Source organism: Diabrotica virgifera, chromosome 4 (genome assembly GCF_917563875.1).
Source record: "Diabrotica virgifera virgifera chromosome 4, PGI_DIABVI_V3a".
NCBI lineage: Eukaryota > Metazoa > Arthropoda > Insecta > Coleoptera > Chrysomelidae > Diabrotica > Diabrotica virgifera.
In genome coordinates this window covers 67,021,307-67,043,384 of record NC_065446.1, presented here as the reverse complement: position 1 = coordinate 67,043,384, position 22,078 = coordinate 67,021,307, and the positions used below count along the sequence as shown (strand labels likewise).

Genomic DNA, 22,078 nt, shown 5'->3' with positions numbered 1-22,078 from the left:
AGTCATGCACAACAAATTTTTACAACACACAAGTGGAATGCGGAGTGATTCACCTCAATAAGCGAATCAGAGAGCTCTGCTGTAAGTAAGAGCGGCAAACATTCCATCCGGAATTAAAAGCCTTGATGATGATAATATATATAGTAATACTCGATCTACCTACAAGTAGAAAAGACCTGTTTTGTTTATGTACCTGTAATGCACTATTTTAAAATCCTGCAATTATCTAAGAATCTCCGCCTATGGATGGTGGGGTGTATTTCTTGTTGCCAATAATTTGACGTCTGTCACTGTCTATCAGTGTCAATCTTGCTTGGAAAAGTTTATTTATATTATAGAAATAACAAGAATATGTAAGGACTTAAAGGCTTAAAAGTACAAATAATTATAACAAAATGGCATACTTTCACTATCGGTGTGGTGAAAGAATTACATTAATAAACGAAAATTGTACTGCCATTCGAAATGAAAGTGAATTTGATCATGGCTTGGTCATTTCTGCAGAACCCCTACAAAATGATGTTCTTTTTGAAATAAAAATTGATAAAAAGGTAAGTAGGGATATTTATTTAAATACTGGTCGGTACTTATACGCTCTGAACAAAATGTACCACCTTAAAATGAACCTAAAGCCAATGTCATTCATTCTAATAATTGTCTATAGATTTACTCTTTCAGTCTCGCCACTTTTCAGTTATATTTCTGGTCTTGTGTCCAATAATTGGTTAACAAATCACATGTTTTAAATTAATTAGAACAATTCAAATATTCTCTCCCTTTTCTGGTATTGTTCTAATCTGGTATCATTTTAATCATTCTGTTATTTCCTTGTTTACAGGATAATCTATTTACTTGTTCTTCTCTTCAGCCCTCCATGTTTATTCACTTTTATCTCACTGTATTTTGATTCAAATTACTTCAATTTTTCTTTGTCAGTCTTATGCAGCTCACATAATTTATGTAGGTATAGTTGGTTTGCCTAACTCAGACACAACTGGCTAGTGATTTTAGTAAGTAATTTTGCCAATTTGGTAAAATTGGCAAAAAAATAATTACTAAATAGTTAGTACTTACTTACTTAATCCAGAACTCGTCTACCTTTGGGTGTGAGTTATTACGGAGTTAGGTTCTCCGTCGTTTTCTTTCACATTTCCTTCCATTTCCTTCTATCCATGGCCAATGCTTTTGTTTCCTTCCATTTTATTCCTCTTTTGTCAGCCGCTTCCCTCACTTCTTCTGTCCACGTCTTTCTCTTCCTCTTGGTCTTCCTCTCTTCTTTATTCCCATATCTCCCGCTTCATATATCTGTCTTACTATTTTTTCTTCTCCTCTTCTCAGGACATGTCCAAGCCATCTAAGTTGTCCTTGTTCGATTGTTGTTGTAACTGGCTGTATTTTCAGATTTTCTCTAAAGGTTTGATTTCTAATTTTATCTTTCCTTGTTTTTCCCTCTATTGTTCTCAAAAATCTCATTTCTGTGCTTATTAGTATATTCTTTTGCCTTTTTGTTAATGCCCAAGATTCACAGGCATAGGTTAGAGTGGGTTTCACAATCTTTTTTACTATTTCCATTTTTATATTCTTAGGTATTTCTTTCTTTTTTAAAAAGTTACTCTTACTAATATTGTATAGCTTACCAGTCTTTGCAATTGTTTCATTTATCTCATCTTCTAATTTTCCATTCCGACTTATGATTACCCCCAAATACTTATATCTGTCTACCTGTTCAAGTTGCTTGCTGTCTAATTCTATATTATGTTTTGCTTTTTGTCTTCCAATTATCATTGTTTTTGATGTTTCTCTGTTTATTTTCATGTTTCTGATTTTTAGCTCTTCATACAGTATGTTTATATTTTCTTGTAATTGTTTTTCGGACTCCCCAATGATCACCAGGTCGTCTGTGTAGCATAGTTTTGTTATTTGTATCATTCTCAACTTCCAATATCCTACATTATATTTTCTCCATTTGTGTTTGCATTCTTTTATTACATCATCTAGTACTAGGTTAAAGAGTAGTGGGCTCAGGACACAACCCTGTTTTAATCCAATGTTGCTGTCGAACATTTTTGATTTTTCATTTCTTGTCCTTACATAGCTTTTTGTTTTTTCGTATAGACTCTGGATGCATCTTATTAGATCTTGTTCAATTTTTCTCTTCTCTAGTATTTTCCAAATATCTTCTCTTTTAATTCCGTCGAAAGCTTTTTCCATATCTATGAAACATGCATGTATTTCTTTTTCTGTTTTAAGAGCTTTTTTTGCTATTTGTCTCATTATGAAAATCTGATCGTTCGTCCCTCTTTGTTTTCTGAAACCACTCTGGCTCTCCTCAAAGGTGTTTTCTAGTTTTTCTCGTAGCCTGTTTTCTAGTATACTAGCATAAAGTTTTCCTACTGTGCTTCCAAGTGTTATTCCTCTATAGTTTGAGCATTCTGTGCTATCTCCTTTTTTATACAATGGTGTTATAATGCCTATCTGCCAGTCTAGTGGTACTTTCTTTTCTCTCTTAGCTTGGTTCATGATGTTTAGTAATTCTAGTTGTCTTTCTTCATTCATGTATTTGACCATTTCTGCAGTTATATCGTCATGTTCTGGTGCTTTTCCCATCTTGATTTTGTTGATTGCATTTGTTAATTCTTTTTGTGTTATATTTCCTATCTGTTCTTGTTGCTCTTGTGGGGTGTGTTGATTTTTGTTTTGTTCTATCTTATTTCCTTCTACTATCCATTTACTTGTTCTTCTCTTCAGCCCTCCATGTTTATTCACTTTTATCTCACTGTATTTTGATTCAAATTACTTCAATTTTTCTTTGTCAGCCTTATGCAGCTCACATAATTTATGTATGTATAGTTGGTTCGCTAAACTCAGACACAACTGGCTAGTGATTTTAGTAAGTAATTTTGCCAATTTGGGAAAATTGGCAAAAAAATAATTACTAAATAGTTAATAATTACTAAATAGTTAGTAATTTTACCAATTTTGGCAAAATTGGCCAAAAACAAAAAAATTACCTACTAAAATCAAAAGCCAGTTGTGTCTGAGTTTAGCGAACTATATAACTAGTCTTATGAATAATTAATTTCTGTCTTTTATTTTCTGTAAATTTCAATAATTTATCGTTTTACAGTTTCTGTATTGTTTTGTTCTTGATTTTTGTTTTTACTTTTGTTCTTTATATTCATTTAATCTCTTTTTTATTACAAGAGGATTAAATTTTTGAGCTTTTTCAAATATATAATATTGTCCCTACCATTTCCAACTATCGAATGTGAAAAATCGGGTTTTTCAGATTCGATACCTTGCCCTCGCATTATATGTGATACATCTTGTGGAAAATTCTCGTTATTGTAGCTTGATTAGGAGCGCGGGAAATATGCTGTTTAAACCAACGAATATGAACATGTTTTCATTTGATTGACTGCAAACTGACGAAAATGGCTTTATTCGATACTTTTGTTTTGTATAAATATAACTAAAGGTATATTTGTACAACGCTAATTGTCGAATGTGTCACATTCGTTAGTTTGTGTTGTAATTTATTCAACAGTTATTCAATTATAATCTGTAAACTGTCGAAAATGCTAAACTGCTGAGAAGAATAAAATGCATGTGTTAACAATTTGTGCGAATTTTGTTTCAGTATCGCTTCCAAGAAATTCTTGTGAGACAGTTTATGATTTCATTTTAACAGATTTTCATTATTTGATTATACAGTTATTCGCTCTTATACATATGCTACTTTGAATCATCGGACCGAAACAAATCTTTGTTTAATACAAAAAGCAAAGTAACGAATATAATTTTTTGGAAAGAAAAAAATGATAAGCAGTTCAAATTTGTTATCAATCTAACAAGGATTAAACATTACATACAAAAAATATAAAAATTTTCCCATTTGTCAATGCACTGATTTAGGTCTCTAAAAAACAGTTATTTTGCTCTCCTGAAAAGTACCACTTTTCACATTCGATAGTTGGAAATGGCAGGGACGATATGTAGCCTTGCTTATTACTATTTATTTAATCTATATTGGAATACATTGAATAGTATAGCTTACCTTTTAGGTCAATACATGGTCTGGAAGTTTAGAAATAGGTGTAGTTGACTGTGATCCTTTAGATTTTGATTTTCCACCATGTGCATCAAAAATACAATCTGGTTCCTGGGTAAGTCAAACATTTAGAATAAATAAAAGTAACACCTGGAAATATACTTTACTTATTTGGCAAGTACATTTAGTCAAATTTTCTATGTATTATATTTTTACCAAGGGATGATGAACTAACTGACCCAGTTGAAGCCAGCAATGGGTTAAGACAGGGGGATTCCTTGAGTCCTTTATTGTTCAACCTGATCATGAACGAAATAATAAAAAAAGTAAGAACTAAAAAAGGATACCAAATGGGAGAAAAACAACTTAAAATAATCTGCTATGCGGACGATGCAATACTAATCTCTCAAAGTGAAGATCATTTACGACGTATGCTGCACCAATTCAACATAATCGCCAGAAAATTTACCTAACATGTTAATTTCCTCACAAAAGACAAAATGCATGGTTATAACAGCAGATCCAATAAGATGTAAATTGGAGCTGGAAGGTCAGATAATAGAACAAGTGGAGTTTAAATAGGACCTAGGCATCACACTATCTGGCTACGGAAGGCTCGAAACAGAAGTGGAAGATCAAGTGAATAGAGCAAACAGAGCTGCAGGTTACCTGAATGACACAATATGGAGAAATAAAAATATCGGAAAAGAAATGAAAAGCAGAATTTACAAAACAGTCATCAGACCAATAATGACATACGTGGCAGAAACACGACCCAACACAGACAGGACAAAAGATTGCTCGAAACAGCAGAGATGAAAACTCTTTGAAAAATCGATGGTAAGACTCTATGGGACAGAGCTAGAAGTACAGATATACGACGGAGATGCAAGTTGGATAACATTAATAACTGGGTAAGAAACAGAAGAATAGAATGGAATGACCACAAAAGCCGAATGACAATAAATACAGTAAGTACGACAGCGAGAGACGGTTCCCCAATAGGAAGATGATCAGTGGGAAGACCACGAAAACAATGGAACGATAACTTGGAATAACTTTTATGGAATTGAGGGATACTGATTCAGCTCTGCTCCCATAAGCTGGCATCTGGACATGTCTTATCATTTCTATCACAGTGACTTTTTGGTTTTTTCACTAAACACTTTGACTGCAATCTATGCAGATCGTTCTAATAATGAGTAACCAAATGAACTGCATCTCAAGACAGGTTCAGGACTAAAGTAGTAATCCATTCAGTTCCGCTTCCATAAGTAGGTACCTGGCCAAGAGATAAATTGTGACCAAGAGATAACTCGAACATGAAGGAAAATATAAGAGATTTCCACAAAAACAAGATCACAAGAACTTTGTAATTCCACTTCTAATTACGACGGGCCACTGCGGCAGTGGCAGTCACCCACTGGTAGACCGACATTTCGACTTGACCCCCAGATAATCTAAATGAGAATCGTCTCTCTATTTTTTTTTCACAACATGACGAGCTGTCTTAACCTTTGAGCCTCTCTCTCCAAATATATCAAAAAATATTATAAAAAAGATTAAAATCGCATAAAATTAGATAAAAAAAGTCAGTGAGAAAAGGTATATTAAAAAAATCCCATAAAAATTTAAAAAAAACTAAAAAAAAAGAATAAACAAAAAATAATATTTAAATTTAAGAAAAAAAACGTTTTTTAAAATAATTAATTCTTATAATGTAGTATGTCAGTAAATTTGTTGTTTACAAAAAAATAAACTAACTTACCACAAAAAATAGCCTGGCTACTGGCGAATTGTAAATAATGAAAAAGTAATAAGTAAATAATTGGCCCATGTTTATTCTCTTCGACATTTTTAAAAGTGCAATTCTAAAAGTGATTATCTTTAGAAGATTTGCAAGAAGCAAATTAAAACCTTTTAGCAAAATTTTATGATATACAGAGACGAAGAAAATGTTACAGCATAAACAATTTTATGCTTTGGTAATTATTTGTAATGCAACACTAGTAACATTTGCTGTGAAATTTCTTTTGATGGTAAATTTACTTTCTTCCATATTAGGAAATTTTTTTTACTACATAATTCATTTTTAGATTATGTCTGGAACAACAGTTTTTAAAAATGGTGCCTGTCTCGTGGAGGGCTATGGAATGGATCTAGATAGACTTAACCAAGATGATAGAATTGGATTAATGAGAACAAGTGAGGTGGGTATATCCTGGGATGATTTTGACTCTAATTATAGAAAAAACTATCAAAATTGGAACACAAATAAAAATTATTCAAAATAAAAATTTGTTAATATTTTAAAGTGCACCTGGTTCTTCCTTATATTAAAAAAAATACCAAGTTTCTTGTAAAAGGTATATATTAAAATACCCTAAATAAGGGTCACAATACAAAACGTTTTCGGATTAAGGAATCCATCATCAGTGTTTAAAAGCCAAAATTTGCATGCCTGAGCCACCAAAATGTGTAGGGTAAAAACCCTTTAAATGTAAATAATAAAGATATTTTACATATTTATATAAAATTCATCGGATGTTATAGATAAACCTGGATGTTACCCAGGGCAACACAGGACTCTCCCCACGTGGTTGGAACTTTTTTTTGGAGAAAACCTCACATATTGGATTTCAATGGCCAACAGTTGGCCATTGAAATCCAATATGTGAGGAACAGAATCCAATAAGAACGACCTTTACTGATCTGTTTAATTGATAGATAAGATAAACAATTATTTGATATGTAATTTAGGGTTTACTGTAAAGAGACCGAAATCATTAGACCGAAAGCAGTAGACCGAACTCATTAGACCGAAAAGCACTTTACCGAAACCTCACTAGACCGAACAGCAGAAGACCGAAAAGCAGTTATTTTTACTTGTCGCAGTAAAAGAGATAAGACTAATGTAATTACAACTAAATGTTATTTGGATGATTATTATAAACAGTTAAAATGGTGTTAACGTCACTCTACCCTTAATTTATTTTTACCTTCACTAATTTGTTTAACGGATGAAAAGTATTTCATATCAGACTGTAAAGAGTAACAAAATTTACACAGTCTATATATAAAATAATACAAAAAAAGTACAATAAACAAAAAGACAGATATACAAAATCTTAGCATAATTGACTGCAAACTTTTTAAATTTATTTACCATTTCGGTCTAATGCTGTTCGGCCTAGTGAGGTTTCGGTAAAGTGCTTTTCGGTCTAATGAGTTCGGTCTACTGCTTTCGGTCTAATGATTTCGGTCTAATTGTCGTGTACCGTAATTTAGTATATTAAAATTTATAAAAAAACAAGGGGTGCCCGATATAATTTTGTCCAGACTATAATTAATTAATAATTAAAAAAATATTTTTTTTGTAAATGTTACCAAAGAATATAGACGAGTAGAAGAGTACTGCCCTGTAACTTTTCAGCATAAGATTTGTGTTCCCACTGAGTAGAAGCCACGTGACAACGACTACGGACCTTACGCGATCTCCTCACCTCCTCTCCACCGCGGCCGCAACGTCCCTCGACAACAAGCCTGCTTTGAAGTGATAAATAAACGTGACCATCTGTTCCATCTAAAAGCTTCTTCTAGGAGAGTATATATTCTTTGATGCTACTAAAAATGTTTCTGCTCGGGCAGATATTACAGTTGAGTCATGATTCTTTACCTGTGCTTCATCATTTAAAGCATACGAAATAAGTCGGAAATCTATACCACGCAACAGAAAGTGACTGAAAGTGGCTACTGCTCCGATCACGGATTATATTATAAAATTTTACGTTATCAAATAAATAGAACTTAAAATTTTGGTGCAGAATTACAGCTGCATTTGAAGTAGCTCAATAAATTATTTTAGTATTATTAGTGATATTAAATATTTGTTATAATATAAATATTTGAAAATTAATTTTTTTTTATTTATTTCACTTTACCGAAACTTAAACAAAACCATTCCTTAACGGTAAATGAGGTTAACTTTGTATGTAAATTAATGGCAAAATAAAATACACTTACCATAAAATTTCAAACTCCAGTATAAAATTAGTTGTGAAAACAAGGGTTTGTTTAATATAAGTAACTTTAAATGCAAAACAGGACAGAAAAACAGCAAAAAATCCAACAAACTGACAGTGACAACTAAACAAACCAGAAACGTCACAAATTATACTTAACATTTGAATTCATCCCCAAGTGTCTTTTTTGTACCTATCTCTTTTCGATGTACTGAGTGTAGAGCGTTTATAAAAATAACATTTGTCTTTACTTAATAACAGGCGGTATCTGGTTTGCCTTTAGTTTCATGCGTGGAAGACAATGATGCTAGATAAAATGTATTTGTTTTATCTCGCCAAGTATTAATGACGCACGGGTAAAGAACCCTATATTTTAGATTTTTTGGATCATTATAAACAAAAAAAGTCTTTTGTAATTTTTCATTTAAGTTGATCGGTTTAGAGTTATAAACAATTTAAAACAAAAAAACATGAAAAATGACAATTTTCAAGGCTTAAAAACATAAATAAAAAATATCATTTTTGAAATTACGAAGTACTTAAATTCAAGTTCTAACCTTATTCTATCAGTTCTTGATAAGTTAGTATTTTGAGCTTATTTTATTTTGAAACATTGTTTTTAGTTGTTAATGCAGCCCGATCCCCCGTCTTCTCATAAGGAACCTTCCTCAACAACAATAAAAAAAATATGTTTTAGAATAAAACATGGCAAAACTTGAATTTAGTTACTTGATGATTACAAAAATAATATTTTTTACTTGTGTTTTTAAGCATTCAAAATCATAATTTTTTGTTTTTTTTTCAGTTTTAAATTGTTTATAACTCGAAATCGATCAGCTTAAAAGAAAAATTACAAAAAGCCTTTTTTGTTTTGAATGATCCAAAAAATCTAGAATAATATCTACCCGGGCCGAAAAACTTTTAGTAGAATTAAAAAAAAAAGTCATTTTTTAATTATTAATTAATTATATTCTGGAAAAAACTATGTTGGGTACCCCTTGTTTTTTATAATTTCTAACATACTATATATGTCGTTATACAAGGTGTCCCAAAAGTAGTGGAACGGTCGAATATTTCACGAACTAAACATCGGATCGAAAAACCGAAAAATACGTGTTCAATAATTTTCAAAAATCTATCCAATGACACCAAACACCAACCCCCACTATACCCACTACCCCACCTGGAGGTGGGGTAGGGGGTAACTTTAAAATCTCAAATGGAAATCCCCAGTTTTTCTTGCAGATTTTAATTCGTTATGTAAAAGTAAGCAACTTTTATTCAAGACATTTTTTCGAAGTGTGGATAGATGGCGCTATAATTGGGAAAAACGATTTCTCCTGATACCATAGGTAAATTATAGAAACGGTCTAATATCTCACGAAATACACTTCTAAATGAGAAACTAAAAAACAGATTTTTAATCTTTTTCGAAAACCTTTCGAATAACGCCAAACCTGACCCTCCAACCCACCCCCTGGAGGTGGCGTGGGGGGTAACTTTATAATCTAAAATGGCAACCCCTGCTTTTTATTACAGATTCGAATCCGTCATGAAAAAATAAGCAATATTTATTCGAAACATTTTTTAGAATTGTTAATAGATGGCGCTTTAATTGGAAAAATACGATTTATTAGCGCCACCTATCAGAAATTTTAAAAAATGTTGCTTATTTTTTTGTGACGAATCAGAATCTGCAATAAAAAGTGGGGGTTGCTATTTAAGATTTTAAAGTTACCCCCCACCCCACCTCCAGGGGGTGGGATGGAGGGTCATGTTTGGTGTTATTCGATAGGTTTTCGAAAAACATTAAAAATCTGTTTTTTGGTTTCTCACTTGGAAGTGTATTTGGTGAGATATTAAACCGTTTATATAATTTATCTATGGTATCAGGATAAATCGTTTTTCCCAATTATAGCGCCATCTATCCACAGTTCTAAAAAATGTCTTGAATAAAAGTTGCCTACTTTTACGTTACGAATCCAAATTTGCAAGAAAAACTGGGGGTTTCCATTTTAAATTTTAAAGTTACCCCCACCCCACCTCCAGGGGGTGTAGTGGGGATTGGTGTTTGGTGTCATTGGATAGATTTTTGAAAATGATTGAAGACGTATTTTTCAGTTTTTCGATCCGATGTTTAGTCCGCGAAATATTCGACCGTTCCGCTACTTTTGGGACACCCTATATATCAAATAATTTTTATCCATTAAATAGATCAGTGAAGGTCGTTCTTATTTTGGATCCTCTACTATATTTTTTTACTTTTTATATTGTTTTGTGTACTTTTATTTACATGATAATTATATAAAATAATTTTATTGTAAATTTTTTAGGGAGATCTGGTTTTTTACATAAACGGTGAATCTCAAGGTGTGGGAGCTGAAGATCTACCTAATACAGTATATGCTATTGTTGATTTATATGGCAAATGTGTTCAGGTTACAATTACCAGCCCAGCATTTCGAGAGCACAATAATGATGACTGTCTTAGTGGCAGTTCTGTTTTAGCTATCGACAATGACATTCTAAATGTTACTCTTGGAGGTGATCTTAGTGAACTTAGTATGAGTAGCAGCAATAGTCTAGATATCAGGATGGATATGAATGTCAGGTATGTTTATATTATATAAATGATCAACTTGTAAAAATAAAAGAGTAATGATGTAAAAATAAAAAGAGTATTGTTGGTTGTCTATTATTGTAGTTGTGGTCGTTGTTGCAACTTGAAAAATATTCTAATTTAAATTTATTGTCTGAATTAGTGAACTGATAATTTGAAATTTATAGAAGGTAATGGAATAAACAGATTGAAATGTATGAAATATAAAATGCTATAAAAGATTTATGGATTTAAGAGTGTACATTTGAATGAAAGTTATGTAATCCAGATTGAATGTTGGGATTATTTTCGATATGAAGTAAAAATTCGAGTTGAACTGATACACTAAATTGATAAACTGAAAATTTGAAATTGTATAGTTAGTAACGGAGTAACAGATTGAAATATTGTCAAAGGAAGTTAATGAATAGTGTTGAAAAAGAAAAGAATAACTAGAGCAAGAAGTGCAAGGGGAACCGAAAAGACAGAGACACGAGGCATGGCAATATAACTTTGTGGTACAATAATAGACAACCAACAATACTCTTTCTATTTTTACATCATTACTCTTTTATTTTTACAACATTACTATGTACCTTACCTTTATAGGTATTGAAGTTGTTCACATTGCATTAATTTTCTTTCACGTTTTATTTCAAATTAAATTAAATATTCGTCTTAGTTCACAGCTGTCACCAGTTCAAATGTACACTTTTAAATCCGTAAATCTTTTATAGTATTTTATATTTCATACATTTCAATCTGTTTATTTCATTACCTTCTATAAATGTCAAATTATCAGTTCACTAATTCAGACAATAAATTTAAATTAGAATATTTTTTCAATTTGCAACAACGATCACAACTACAATAATAGGCAACCAACAATACTCTTTCTATTTTTACATCATTACTCTGTTATTTTTACAACATTACTATGTACCTTACCTTTATAGGTCTTGAAGTTGTTCACATTGAATTAATTTTCTTTCACTTTTTACTCATAGAGTTAAATATTAGCATAGAGAGAGTGTCATTCAGAGCGAAGTGACGACACCATCTTTTTTATTTGGATTAGTGCTGTTTCACTCTTACGCATAGTAACGCTGCTACAGTTGTCCTCCTCTTCCGTGCCTATATTCACACTGAATGTCATTATAGATTCTCGATACAATGTGTTAGAAGGAGATGCAGCAAACCAGTCCCCTGAGATCTTGTCTTCAGGAAGCGCGGAAGGTAGGCTCCCTCTATGTTTTTACTTCAAATTAAATTAAATATTCGTCTTCTTTCACAACTGTCACCAGTGACTTCACTGACTCTACTATGAGTAACATTTATCAATTTAACAGTAACAACAGTTTTTCTGTAACAGAGAGTAGCCTTTTCGATTTTTCATTATATTCCTAATTTATTATAATTTAAATTTCACTTAATACAGTTATTAATCTACATTCAGTTTAACTAATAATCTAAATTCTAAAAACACTATTTTATATTCATAACCAAAAATTGACTTCCTGTCTTGTCATGTCACTTCTGTCTAATAATTGGATTGTCATCTCCTTCACCTTTGTTGGTCTGTGTCCATTGAACTGGCAAGAACCACGATTTATTATTGAACAGGGAACCATGTTGCCCTTTGAGCACTCCTAACATATAAATTAATCCTTTAACATCGACTTGGAGTCGCTATAAATATTATAGATTTAAAATGTAAACCATATTTCTCGATGTCACCATTTTCATAAGGTTGCTAGTTACATGTACTAGGCAGAGCGTGAGTATTACCACATTTTTTCTTTAACTAGTCACAATTTTAACCTTTTGCATTCATTCTAACGTGGAAATACTTCGTTCTAGGCACTGAAGATGATCTGATCTAGATCGAAAACGTTTTGCAGATCCTTTTGGATGACTTATAATAGTTTTTAATAAACTTTTTATACCATTGTACAAATGAAGTTTTTTACTTCTGTATGAAATAGATATTTATCTAGAAAAACACAAAGTATGAACGGAAATATTATTGTAACCTGATTACTGAACGTATACACAGAATTAATAGTAAAAGTAATTATGTTTTTTTTTATTTTATTCATTTTAATTTTAATATTTAATATATAAATTCGTGCGACTGGATGACTGCTTACGCAGGAGGCCATTGAAACAAGAAGAAGTTTATGTGAAATTTAGAGGTTACCTCTGTTTTTATTGGCTGTGAGCTGTGAGCAGAGACATGTTAAGGATATGTCACTCAATGCATCGAGGTGTAACGCCGACATAGGATTGAGTGGTCTGGCCATCTTTGTGACATGCGCGGGATCGCTTGTTTAAAAGAGATATATAGACCACCGATCGACTGTTTCCATGCTGTTGCCGCGTTACGCTTTTTTGATGAGTATGCCGTGTCTACGCTTAATATGTCAAAGGCTCTAAGTTTCGTCGGCAGCGCTCTCTCGCGGTTTGAAACTTGTACTTTTCTGATAAAATTGTTCAAATTCAAAGCACAAAACTGCCACTAACAGCGCTGGCGAAAATTTTCAAACCCCCTCTACTCATCGGCTCACGACGAATACTTTTCAGTTTACGTCAATTTTGTAGGCTAAAACATCTACTGCCGTCCGATCTATCTACCTACATCACTCAGACTTTAGTTTAGTTTTTTAAGGCAAATGATTGTAACTTCATACCGACAATGTTTAACCTAAGTTTAGATATATTTAAAAGAGATTATTCATTGGAATAATACCCTACATGTCATCAGCTTCATTGTCAGAAAAAACGCTTATTGCCTAATAGGCAGATTGCAGATTTCTCAAGGAGTTAATAAAAAAACGTCAATTTTGACTTTTCAAGTTTTAGTAAACAAAATTATTAACCACATACAACCACATAGATCAACCATATAGTTGATAAATAGATCAACCACATACATCATCAACAGGTAGATTTTCATATGGAACTTGGCAGCATATTCTTAGTAAGATTTACATTTTCATCCATATCGTTTACAAGCCTTCCATGAAATCACCCTAAACGACTATCCCCAAAGGCTAGCCTTCTGTAATTGGTTCTGAACAATCTTAATAATACTGATGATGTATTAGTCGAAACTGATGTATTTTTTTACTGACGAATGTTGGTTTCATCTTTCTGAGTAGGTACACAAATTCTCAGAATATAAGGATGTGAAGTGTAGATAACCCGCATTATTTTATTGAAACTCCTTTATATCCACCTAAACTAGGAGTTTGGGCTGCTATAAGCAAGCGACCTATTGTAAGACTCATATTTTTCGAAGTGATTCTAAATGCTGAAAGATACCGCCAAGAAAATTTTAATTCCATTTATAAATCAATTGATTGATGGTGAATTAATAGAAGGATATTTTCAGCAAGACGGGGATCGAATTCATGCAATGCTGCAAAATTTGAATTTTATTATGGACTTTTTCGACAATAGGGTCATTAATTACATAAATGCCATAAAGAAATGGCTTCAGAACAATAATAGGGTCATAAGTTTAAATACGACTATTATATTCCCCCTGTGATTTGACTCCCTGCGATTTCTTTCTGTGGCCATATTTAAAAAATTCGATTTTTAAAACTCCTGTAGCGGATTTGGAAGATCTTAGACAAAAAATAGAGAATCATATTGAATTAAATAATACTCGGTGGGTCATAAACAATGTTATAAACTAAATGAGAAGACGAATTACGTTATGTAGAGATATTGGTGGTGGCCATTATACACCATCTTCTTTGATTTTATTTATTATTATTTCTTAATTTTTTTGATTAAAGTTCAGTGTTAAAGGTTTTTTGGCTGATTTTTTTTATGTTTCACAATGTTAATCAAAATTAATTTATAAACCGATGATACAAATTCAGATTGAAACAAGACATACGTAATTTTTTGCTCGGATAGCTTTGATGAAAATAATTGTGGATCGCTCGTTATTTATAGGATAGTATTTTTTCTACTTTCATCATCATCATCATTAGCTCTACAACCTTTTTTTCCACTTGGAGATCTTTAGAGAACGAAGTTATATAGTAAAAGAAATTTAAACAATTTAAAAAGTTACATAAAAACATCTTTAAGCTGTGACTCTATTAACCTTAAAAAACAAAAGCAAATGAATATTTCTGGCAAACCGTAAACCAATAAACTTGGCAAAAGGGGAAGGAGAAAACTAAGTCAATGAGACAGATCACTCTGCTGTCATTTGTACTGAAAAAAAAAGCTAGAAAAACTGCTCCATAGGCACATTAAGAGATGGTGTATTGGTTGAATATATCAGATATCAGTGTATTGCTCAGATATATCATGGGCAATATGCATTTAGAGTAGAAGTCTCTGCGGAAACAGTATTGCATCATCTCGTACATAGGGTGGAGTACATTCTTGAAAATCTGGAGATGATGATGTTGATGTGAATTTCTCAATGTAGACGGAGCAGTCGACATCACCTCCTACTAAGCAATCACTAGCCTGATTCGAAAATTCTTATAAAGCAGAAATCTATTAACGTTCCACTGTTTGGAAGTTTTACAGTGAAGTGAAACCATCAAAAGTTATTCATTTGAGATGAGCCATATTCTAACACCAAGTTTTTGCAAACTTGTCAAGTTGAATTGTATAATTTCTGAGTATTTGTATTTTAAAGATATTATTTTTTCTAGCTTGAGTTTACCAGAAGAAATACCCAGGCAAGATAGATTACGTTTTCATGACAGATGTGGATCTTTAGTAAAGTTATCCAACGGTAACAGAAGTGCTGAACGACGTAGACCACTTGACGAATTCAACAACGGAGTAGTCATGACTCATCGGCCACTCAGGGATTCAGAACTGTTTGAAATTCGTATTGATAGACTGGTTGATAAGTGGAGTGGAAGCATAGAGGTAAAAAACTTATTTTATCTCATGACGTAAAGTCCGGATTATAAGCATTTTGCTTTTTTTGCTTATAATTAGGATTTTTAGTAAAAATGCTTATTTTAAAGATATGTTGCTTATCTTTGTTTATTTTATTTCTTATGATAAACTATAGTGAAATTTCATGAAACTTCCTGTCTTAAACAAAATTCTATGAAGTATACAGAGCTATAAAACTCTAATAATTCAATAAACCATAAGAATTTTAATCCTTTAGGCTTAGGAGATAAACGGGAAAACCCATCGTTATATCTGTCATGTAATAAACTAATATTTGTCTGCAGTCAGCCAAATTTATTATGTTGTTGTAAAATAGTACGTGTACATTTGTCTAAATTTAAATGCACACCAATCACATCTGTAGATGTTGAAAGAACTTTTTCTACGTATAAATATATGTATACAGATAGAAGACAAAAAAGCTTTTTACAAAAAAATTTTGAAAAACATAGTATTGTTAATTGTTTTTATGCTAATGGCCATGAATAAAAAATATATTAATATGTTAATTATTTTTGATTTTTAATTATATTATAGCTTAACACTTTGGTAATTTTTTATTTATTGGTAATAATACGATAATTAAAAATAAATGTAATTTAATGTTAGTGTCCTTTATTCATATTTATATCATTATATCCATGTTTACTTACACGTTTTTTTTTCTTAAACCTTGCTTATTTCATAAAAACTTTGCTTATTTTGCTGGAAAAGGGGGTGAAAATCAAAATATTTATTATTTTTAAACATAAAATAGGCATAAAACAAAAAATATCTCGCCAGCGCTATATTCTTGTTCTCATGATCATTTTTCAGTGCGTCACAGTTTTTCGATTTCTCTCTAATGCATTAAGTTAGATGAGACGGAAAAAGCGGTAGCTCCGTGATTAAACACAAAAATAATGCAGCATTACAATGGTTATATACATAAGATGTCTATTCCTAACCTACGTTTGATTCGTTGATATTTAGAATGCGCGTTTTTTCTAGCCAATCAAATACACGTATAACGAACATTTGACGAAAACTTCGTCCATTTTGGCCATTTTTTAGAAGTGTCAAAGAGTCAAGTGACGGATATTATTCAGGTCAGTATTTTGTGTACCTGTCATTTTGAAATTTCGAATTCGACTTCACTTGTGTTTCACAACGTCTTTGTGCATTATTTTGTGTTTTGGTTTAGAATTTAGTTCGTTAAAAGTTAGTCATTGACGTGAGGAGACTAGAGACATTCGAGATGTACCGAAGAGTGCTAAATATCTCATGAGTAGATAGAATAGCCAACGTGGAGGTAATGAGACTTACGCATAAGGAACGAGAACTAACAAATAAGAAGAAAACTGAGATATATGGGACATGTGATGAGAGATGTATATCTAATACTCCAGGTCATTATGCAAGAAAAAGATCCATAGTAAGGAGACGTAACTCATGGCTGAAGAACCTTAGGAACTGGTTTGGATGTAATAACAATGAATTATTTAGAGCCGCTGTTTCAGAAATAAAGATCTCTCTGATGATTGCTAACTTTTGAAGCGGAGACAGCACCTAGAGAAGAAGAAGATAAAAACACAGTTTATGGATAGTTTTGTGTCATTTTTTAATGTTTCCATATTTATAAATTTAATTAACAATATTGTTTACTTTTTAATTCTATTCCCCTTTATAAAAAATACCTACATGTTAACATATTGTGTAAAAATCAAATCTACTAAATTACTAATTCCACAAGCTTTTCACCTATGGCTAAGTACGATTGTGGCATCTGTCAGATTCGTCAATAATTACATGAAATAAGTCTCGACACAGCCGATACAGTATATGACGTCATAATTAATGACGCACTGAAAAATGATCATGAGAACAAGAATACCACGAAATCTATGCAAAATTTCAGATGGATCAATCAAGTAGTTTTTGAGTTACAATGTCCACCGACTTTGAAAAAAGCAGTTTTGAGAAAAAGGCGTTTAGAGTTTTGAAAACTTTTATTTTCAATTCCTTTTTTGTCTGTCACATCGTAAAATGATGCACAACGGAATGTTTTTTTCAATCGCGGAGTAATTTACAAAAGAGAAGGGGAACAGCTGTTGAATGTTTCTCACTACGCTCGAAGCTGCTGCAAAGCAAGTCGAACAACATGCTGTATTTCGGTAATTTTGCTACGATCAATCTGAAATTTTCAGAGAGTATTCTTGAAGTTATGTACTGGGTGTCCCAATAAGAATGGCTCTCGGCCATATCTCAGGAACCGTTTATAGTACAGCTTTGAGAAAAAAATATTTATAACAAAAGTTGCATCGGGAAAAGCCTGGAAATTATTGTCATAATTGTAGGTCCACCGCTAGAGGGCGTAATTGAATATCAAAAATTAAAAAATCAAAATTTTACAAAATTTACCTAATGAAAGGGCACTGGAAATCCAATCGTCGTATTCTTCATAAAATTCTGCGCATATTTGATTTTACAAGTTTAAGTCTACCTTTGCAAATAAGAGGTGGGGGTGAGTGAGAACCTTCTTATGAAAAAATGGCTGTAAGTCCGGTTCTGCTAAATCGAATTTTGCATACTTGGTCTTGTTGAAAACAGCTCTTTTTCGTCAATGTAAGAGTCTTATTTTCGAAATAACCTAATAAGTAATATGCCAGCTAGTAGGCGTTATTTAATTATTTTCGGAAATCTAGTTTTCTTTGGAGAATATTAAATACAGGTATGCATTTTTAATCCTGTATTACAAAATTAGACCAAATTAGCAACATAATGCCGAAAAACGCATGTCGATACCTCTTTTCTATCTCGAGATATGGGCCTAGCGGCAAAAACAAGGTCTTTAATCCGTCCCCATAAATAAAAGTCTAAAATAGTTGAATCTGTTGCAATCTGTGTTTCAATCTACTCTTGAAGGAGTAAATGCTTGCATCGAAAATGATGGGCAACAATTTGAACATTTAGGGAGTCACTAAGACTAAGTAAGTAGTTGCTTTTATTTCTTTGTTATATTTTATAGCGTTGTTTGTCTTATTGTTGTTTTAATTAATTATCTACGTTTACATCTGGAAAATGTTTATTTGTTTTTTCCATAGCACACTACTTTTCCTTAACCTCCTTTACCGGTGACAGTAAAACAGTTATGTTTAAGATTTACACATTTCTTAAGATATCTCGAGATAGAAAAAAGGTATCGACATGCCGTTTTCGGTATTATGTTGCTAATTTAGTCTAATTTTGTAATACATGTTTAAAAATGCATACTTGTATTTAATATTTTCCAAAGAAAACTAGATTTCTGAAAATAATTAAATATCGCCTCCTAGCTTGCATATTACTTACTAGGCTATTTCGAAAATAAAACACTTACATTGACGAAAAAGAGCTGTTTTCAACAAGACCAAGGATGCAAAATTCGATTTAGCAGAACCGGACTTACAGCCATGTTTGCATAAGAAGGTTCCCACTCACCCCCACCTCTTATTTGCAAAGGTAGACTTAAGCTTGTGAAATCAAATATGCGCAGAATTTTATGAGGAATACGATGATTGGATTTCCAGTGCCCATTCATTAGGTAAATTTTGAAAAATTTTGATTTTTTAATTTTTGATATTTAATTACGCCCTGTAGCGGTGGACCTACAATTATGAAAATAATTTCCAGGCTTTTCCCGAGGCAACTTTTTTTATAAATTTTTTTTTTTCAAAAAACTGTACTATAAGCGGTTCCTGAGATATGGCCGAGAGCCATTCTTATTGGGACACCCGGTACTTTCAATTTCAAAATTTTCAAACTATATCCCCCCCTTAAGCAGAGATTTATATAGAAAATAATTATTTATTTTTAGATGGGTATTACAACTCACAACCCCAACACACTCGTCTTTCCTGCCACTATGACAAATATGCGCAGTGGTACGATAATGATGTCAGGCTGTGGTATCTTAACGAATGGTAAGGGAACTAGGAGAGAGTATGGTGACTTCAATTTGGACGAATTAACAGAAGGTGATCGGGTTGGAATGATGAGAAAACCGGATGGAAATTTGCATTATTTTATAAATGGTTTAGATCAAGGTGTTGCTGCTCAAAGAGTTCCGTCCACTGTGTGGGGTGTTATTGATCTATATGGTATGACTATTAAGGTAAGAACCATCAATGTTATTATTTCAGTACGGTGGCGCAAAATTCCAGTATTGTAAGAAAATTTGTAAGACATATTTGAAAACTATTTGTTTGTGCCAATTGTTGTGAAAACAACATTCATGCCTGGTTGCACCAACAGATCTTAAGCTTAATTCAAATTCAAATTCAAAATATCTTTTATTAAAAAAATTGTAAACAAAACACTTATAGCAAATTGCCACAATTAAATAATAAGGGCCGGTTGTTCGAACGCTAATCAGATATGATCATTATCAAATATTTAATTACTGTCACAACTGTCAATGTCAACTTTGATTGGGTTGCTGAAAACATAATTATTGATTACAATTATGAAATTAGTTAATCAATTATGTTAATAATTGTTATGTTAATTGATTAACTTATCTCATAATTATAATCAATTGTTTTCAGCAACCCAACCAAAGTTGACATTGTTGATTAGCGTTCGAACAACCGGCCCTTAGTGTCTAATATACAGTGCTAGTCAAAAGTCCGTACCCCCCCTCGTATCTTTTGAACGGTTATACCTATAATAGTGAAATTTGGAGGGAGGAAATAAACGGACGTAAGCTTCTTAACTAGTCATGACAGATGACGTAATAGTGACAGATGACTTTACAGCGCCACTGTGACAGATAATTTTAAATGGGACCTTATGGCAAGTGATACCTCGTTTGAAAGGTATTGAAAATACCTATTGATTTATACTAATTTTGTTTGAGTTTAAGCTAATTTTGATGAAAAAATGAAATAAATATAAAATTGTAGTTTCGCATTTAATTAATAAAAATTCAAAATTCTGCCTATGATTACTTGTCAAAAGGGTTGAAGTTTACGTAAAAACTACTAGAAAATTGAAAAACGTCAAATTTTTTGACAAAGAAACCATAGGCGGACATTTGAATTTTTGTTAATTAAATGAGAAACTACAATATTATATTTATTTAATTTATTCACCAAAATAAAAATCCACCTACACCCAAAAAAATTAGTATGGCTGAATAGGTATTTTAAATACCTTTCAAACGAGGTATCACTTGCCATAAGGTCCCATTTAAAATTATCGGTCACAGTGGCTCTGTAACGTCATCTGTCACTATTACGTCACCTGTCATGACTAGTTAAGGAGCTTATGTCCGTTTATTTCCTCCCTCCAAATTTCACTTTTGTACGTATAACCGTTCAAAAGATAAGAGGGGGGGTACGGACTTTTGACTAGCACTGTACATACAAAATTACAATTAGTTAAAAGTTAAAATGTGTCATTTAAAAACTCATACACAGAATATGGCTCTAAATCCAATAAAATTATTTTTATTTCAGTTCTAAATATATTAAAATTCTGTTGCAATTTAATTCTAACAGGTAATTTGTTAAAAAAATTTATACACGAATATGTAGGTCCTCTCTGTTGCGACTAGCCTATGTATAGGGAAATTAAGCCCTACATACCTAGTGGGTATGCTGTGTTTTGGCTCAGAATGTGTAAACCTATCCTTATTCTTGAACAGGAACAGTAAACACTCATATATATAAAGCTCTGCCACCGTTAATAATCCTAACTCCTTAAATTTTCCCCTACAGGTCCTTCGAGCTTTTATCTTGAGCATTGTTCTTATTGCTCTCTTCTGAGCAATAAATACTCAATTAACATCAGTTCCTCCGCCCCAGAAAATAATACCATATCTGAGCTTAAGACGTGCCTTAAGCTCAGCTTACGAAACATACGCGTGGCACCATTGAGTCTTAGATCAATAGGGAACTTGCACATTTTTTTAAGTTATACTTCTTTAGGCGCGATTGAGAGTAAAATTTCATAATACTGCGCGCATGCGCACACATACAGTATGGCGTTTAGTTGCTGAATCTTTCAAGTTATGTATAAATATATCAGTGCAAGAAAAGGTGTGAAAAGAATATATTAGTGTTTTTAGTAAATGTATTATTTATTATAATTTTTTTGTCTTTGGATTTGTCTTCCTCGGGAATAAGATATTTTATAATAATAGTAAGTATATTTAAAGTATTTTTGTATTAAATTTGTCAGTATGTATGAGAAATCTTGTAACCTGTCAAAGCAAAAGGGATATAGCTCAGTGGTAGAGCGTGTGACCGGAGATCAAGAGGTCCCGGGTTCAAATCCTGGACGATTCATATTTTTTTTGTTTTTATATTTTTGGTGTCGTTTTAATAAAAAAATTTTAAAAGTGGTAGGTGAAGAAAGTTAGTTTATTATTTAAATACAATACAAATAACCTGTTAAGTATATTAATTTCGTTGAAATCATAATAATAGAAGTATAACTTCT

At 32.1% G+C, this 22,078-nt stretch overlaps 1 protein-coding gene across 1 annotated transcript in view; it reads left to right on the top strand.

Annotated features, from left to right (window-relative positions):
* The first annotated feature begins 227 nt into the window (after positions 1-227).
* The window catches only part of LOC114324803 (neuralized-like protein 4), a 76,978-nt gene continuing 55,127 nt past the window's right edge, over positions 228-22,078 (top strand). Inside the window, exons 1-6 of the mRNA XM_050648231.1 lie at positions 228-551; positions 4,065-4,166; positions 6,148-6,261; positions 10,407-10,684; positions 15,361-15,583; positions 19,452-19,748. Coding sequence (XP_050504188.1) covers positions 396-551; positions 4,065-4,166; positions 6,148-6,261; positions 10,407-10,684; positions 15,361-15,583; positions 19,452-19,748 — 1,170 coding nt within the window. The 5' untranslated portion in view covers positions 228-395. The remainder of the gene's footprint in view (positions 552-4,064; positions 4,167-6,147; positions 6,262-10,406; positions 10,685-15,360; positions 15,584-19,451; positions 19,749-22,078) is intronic.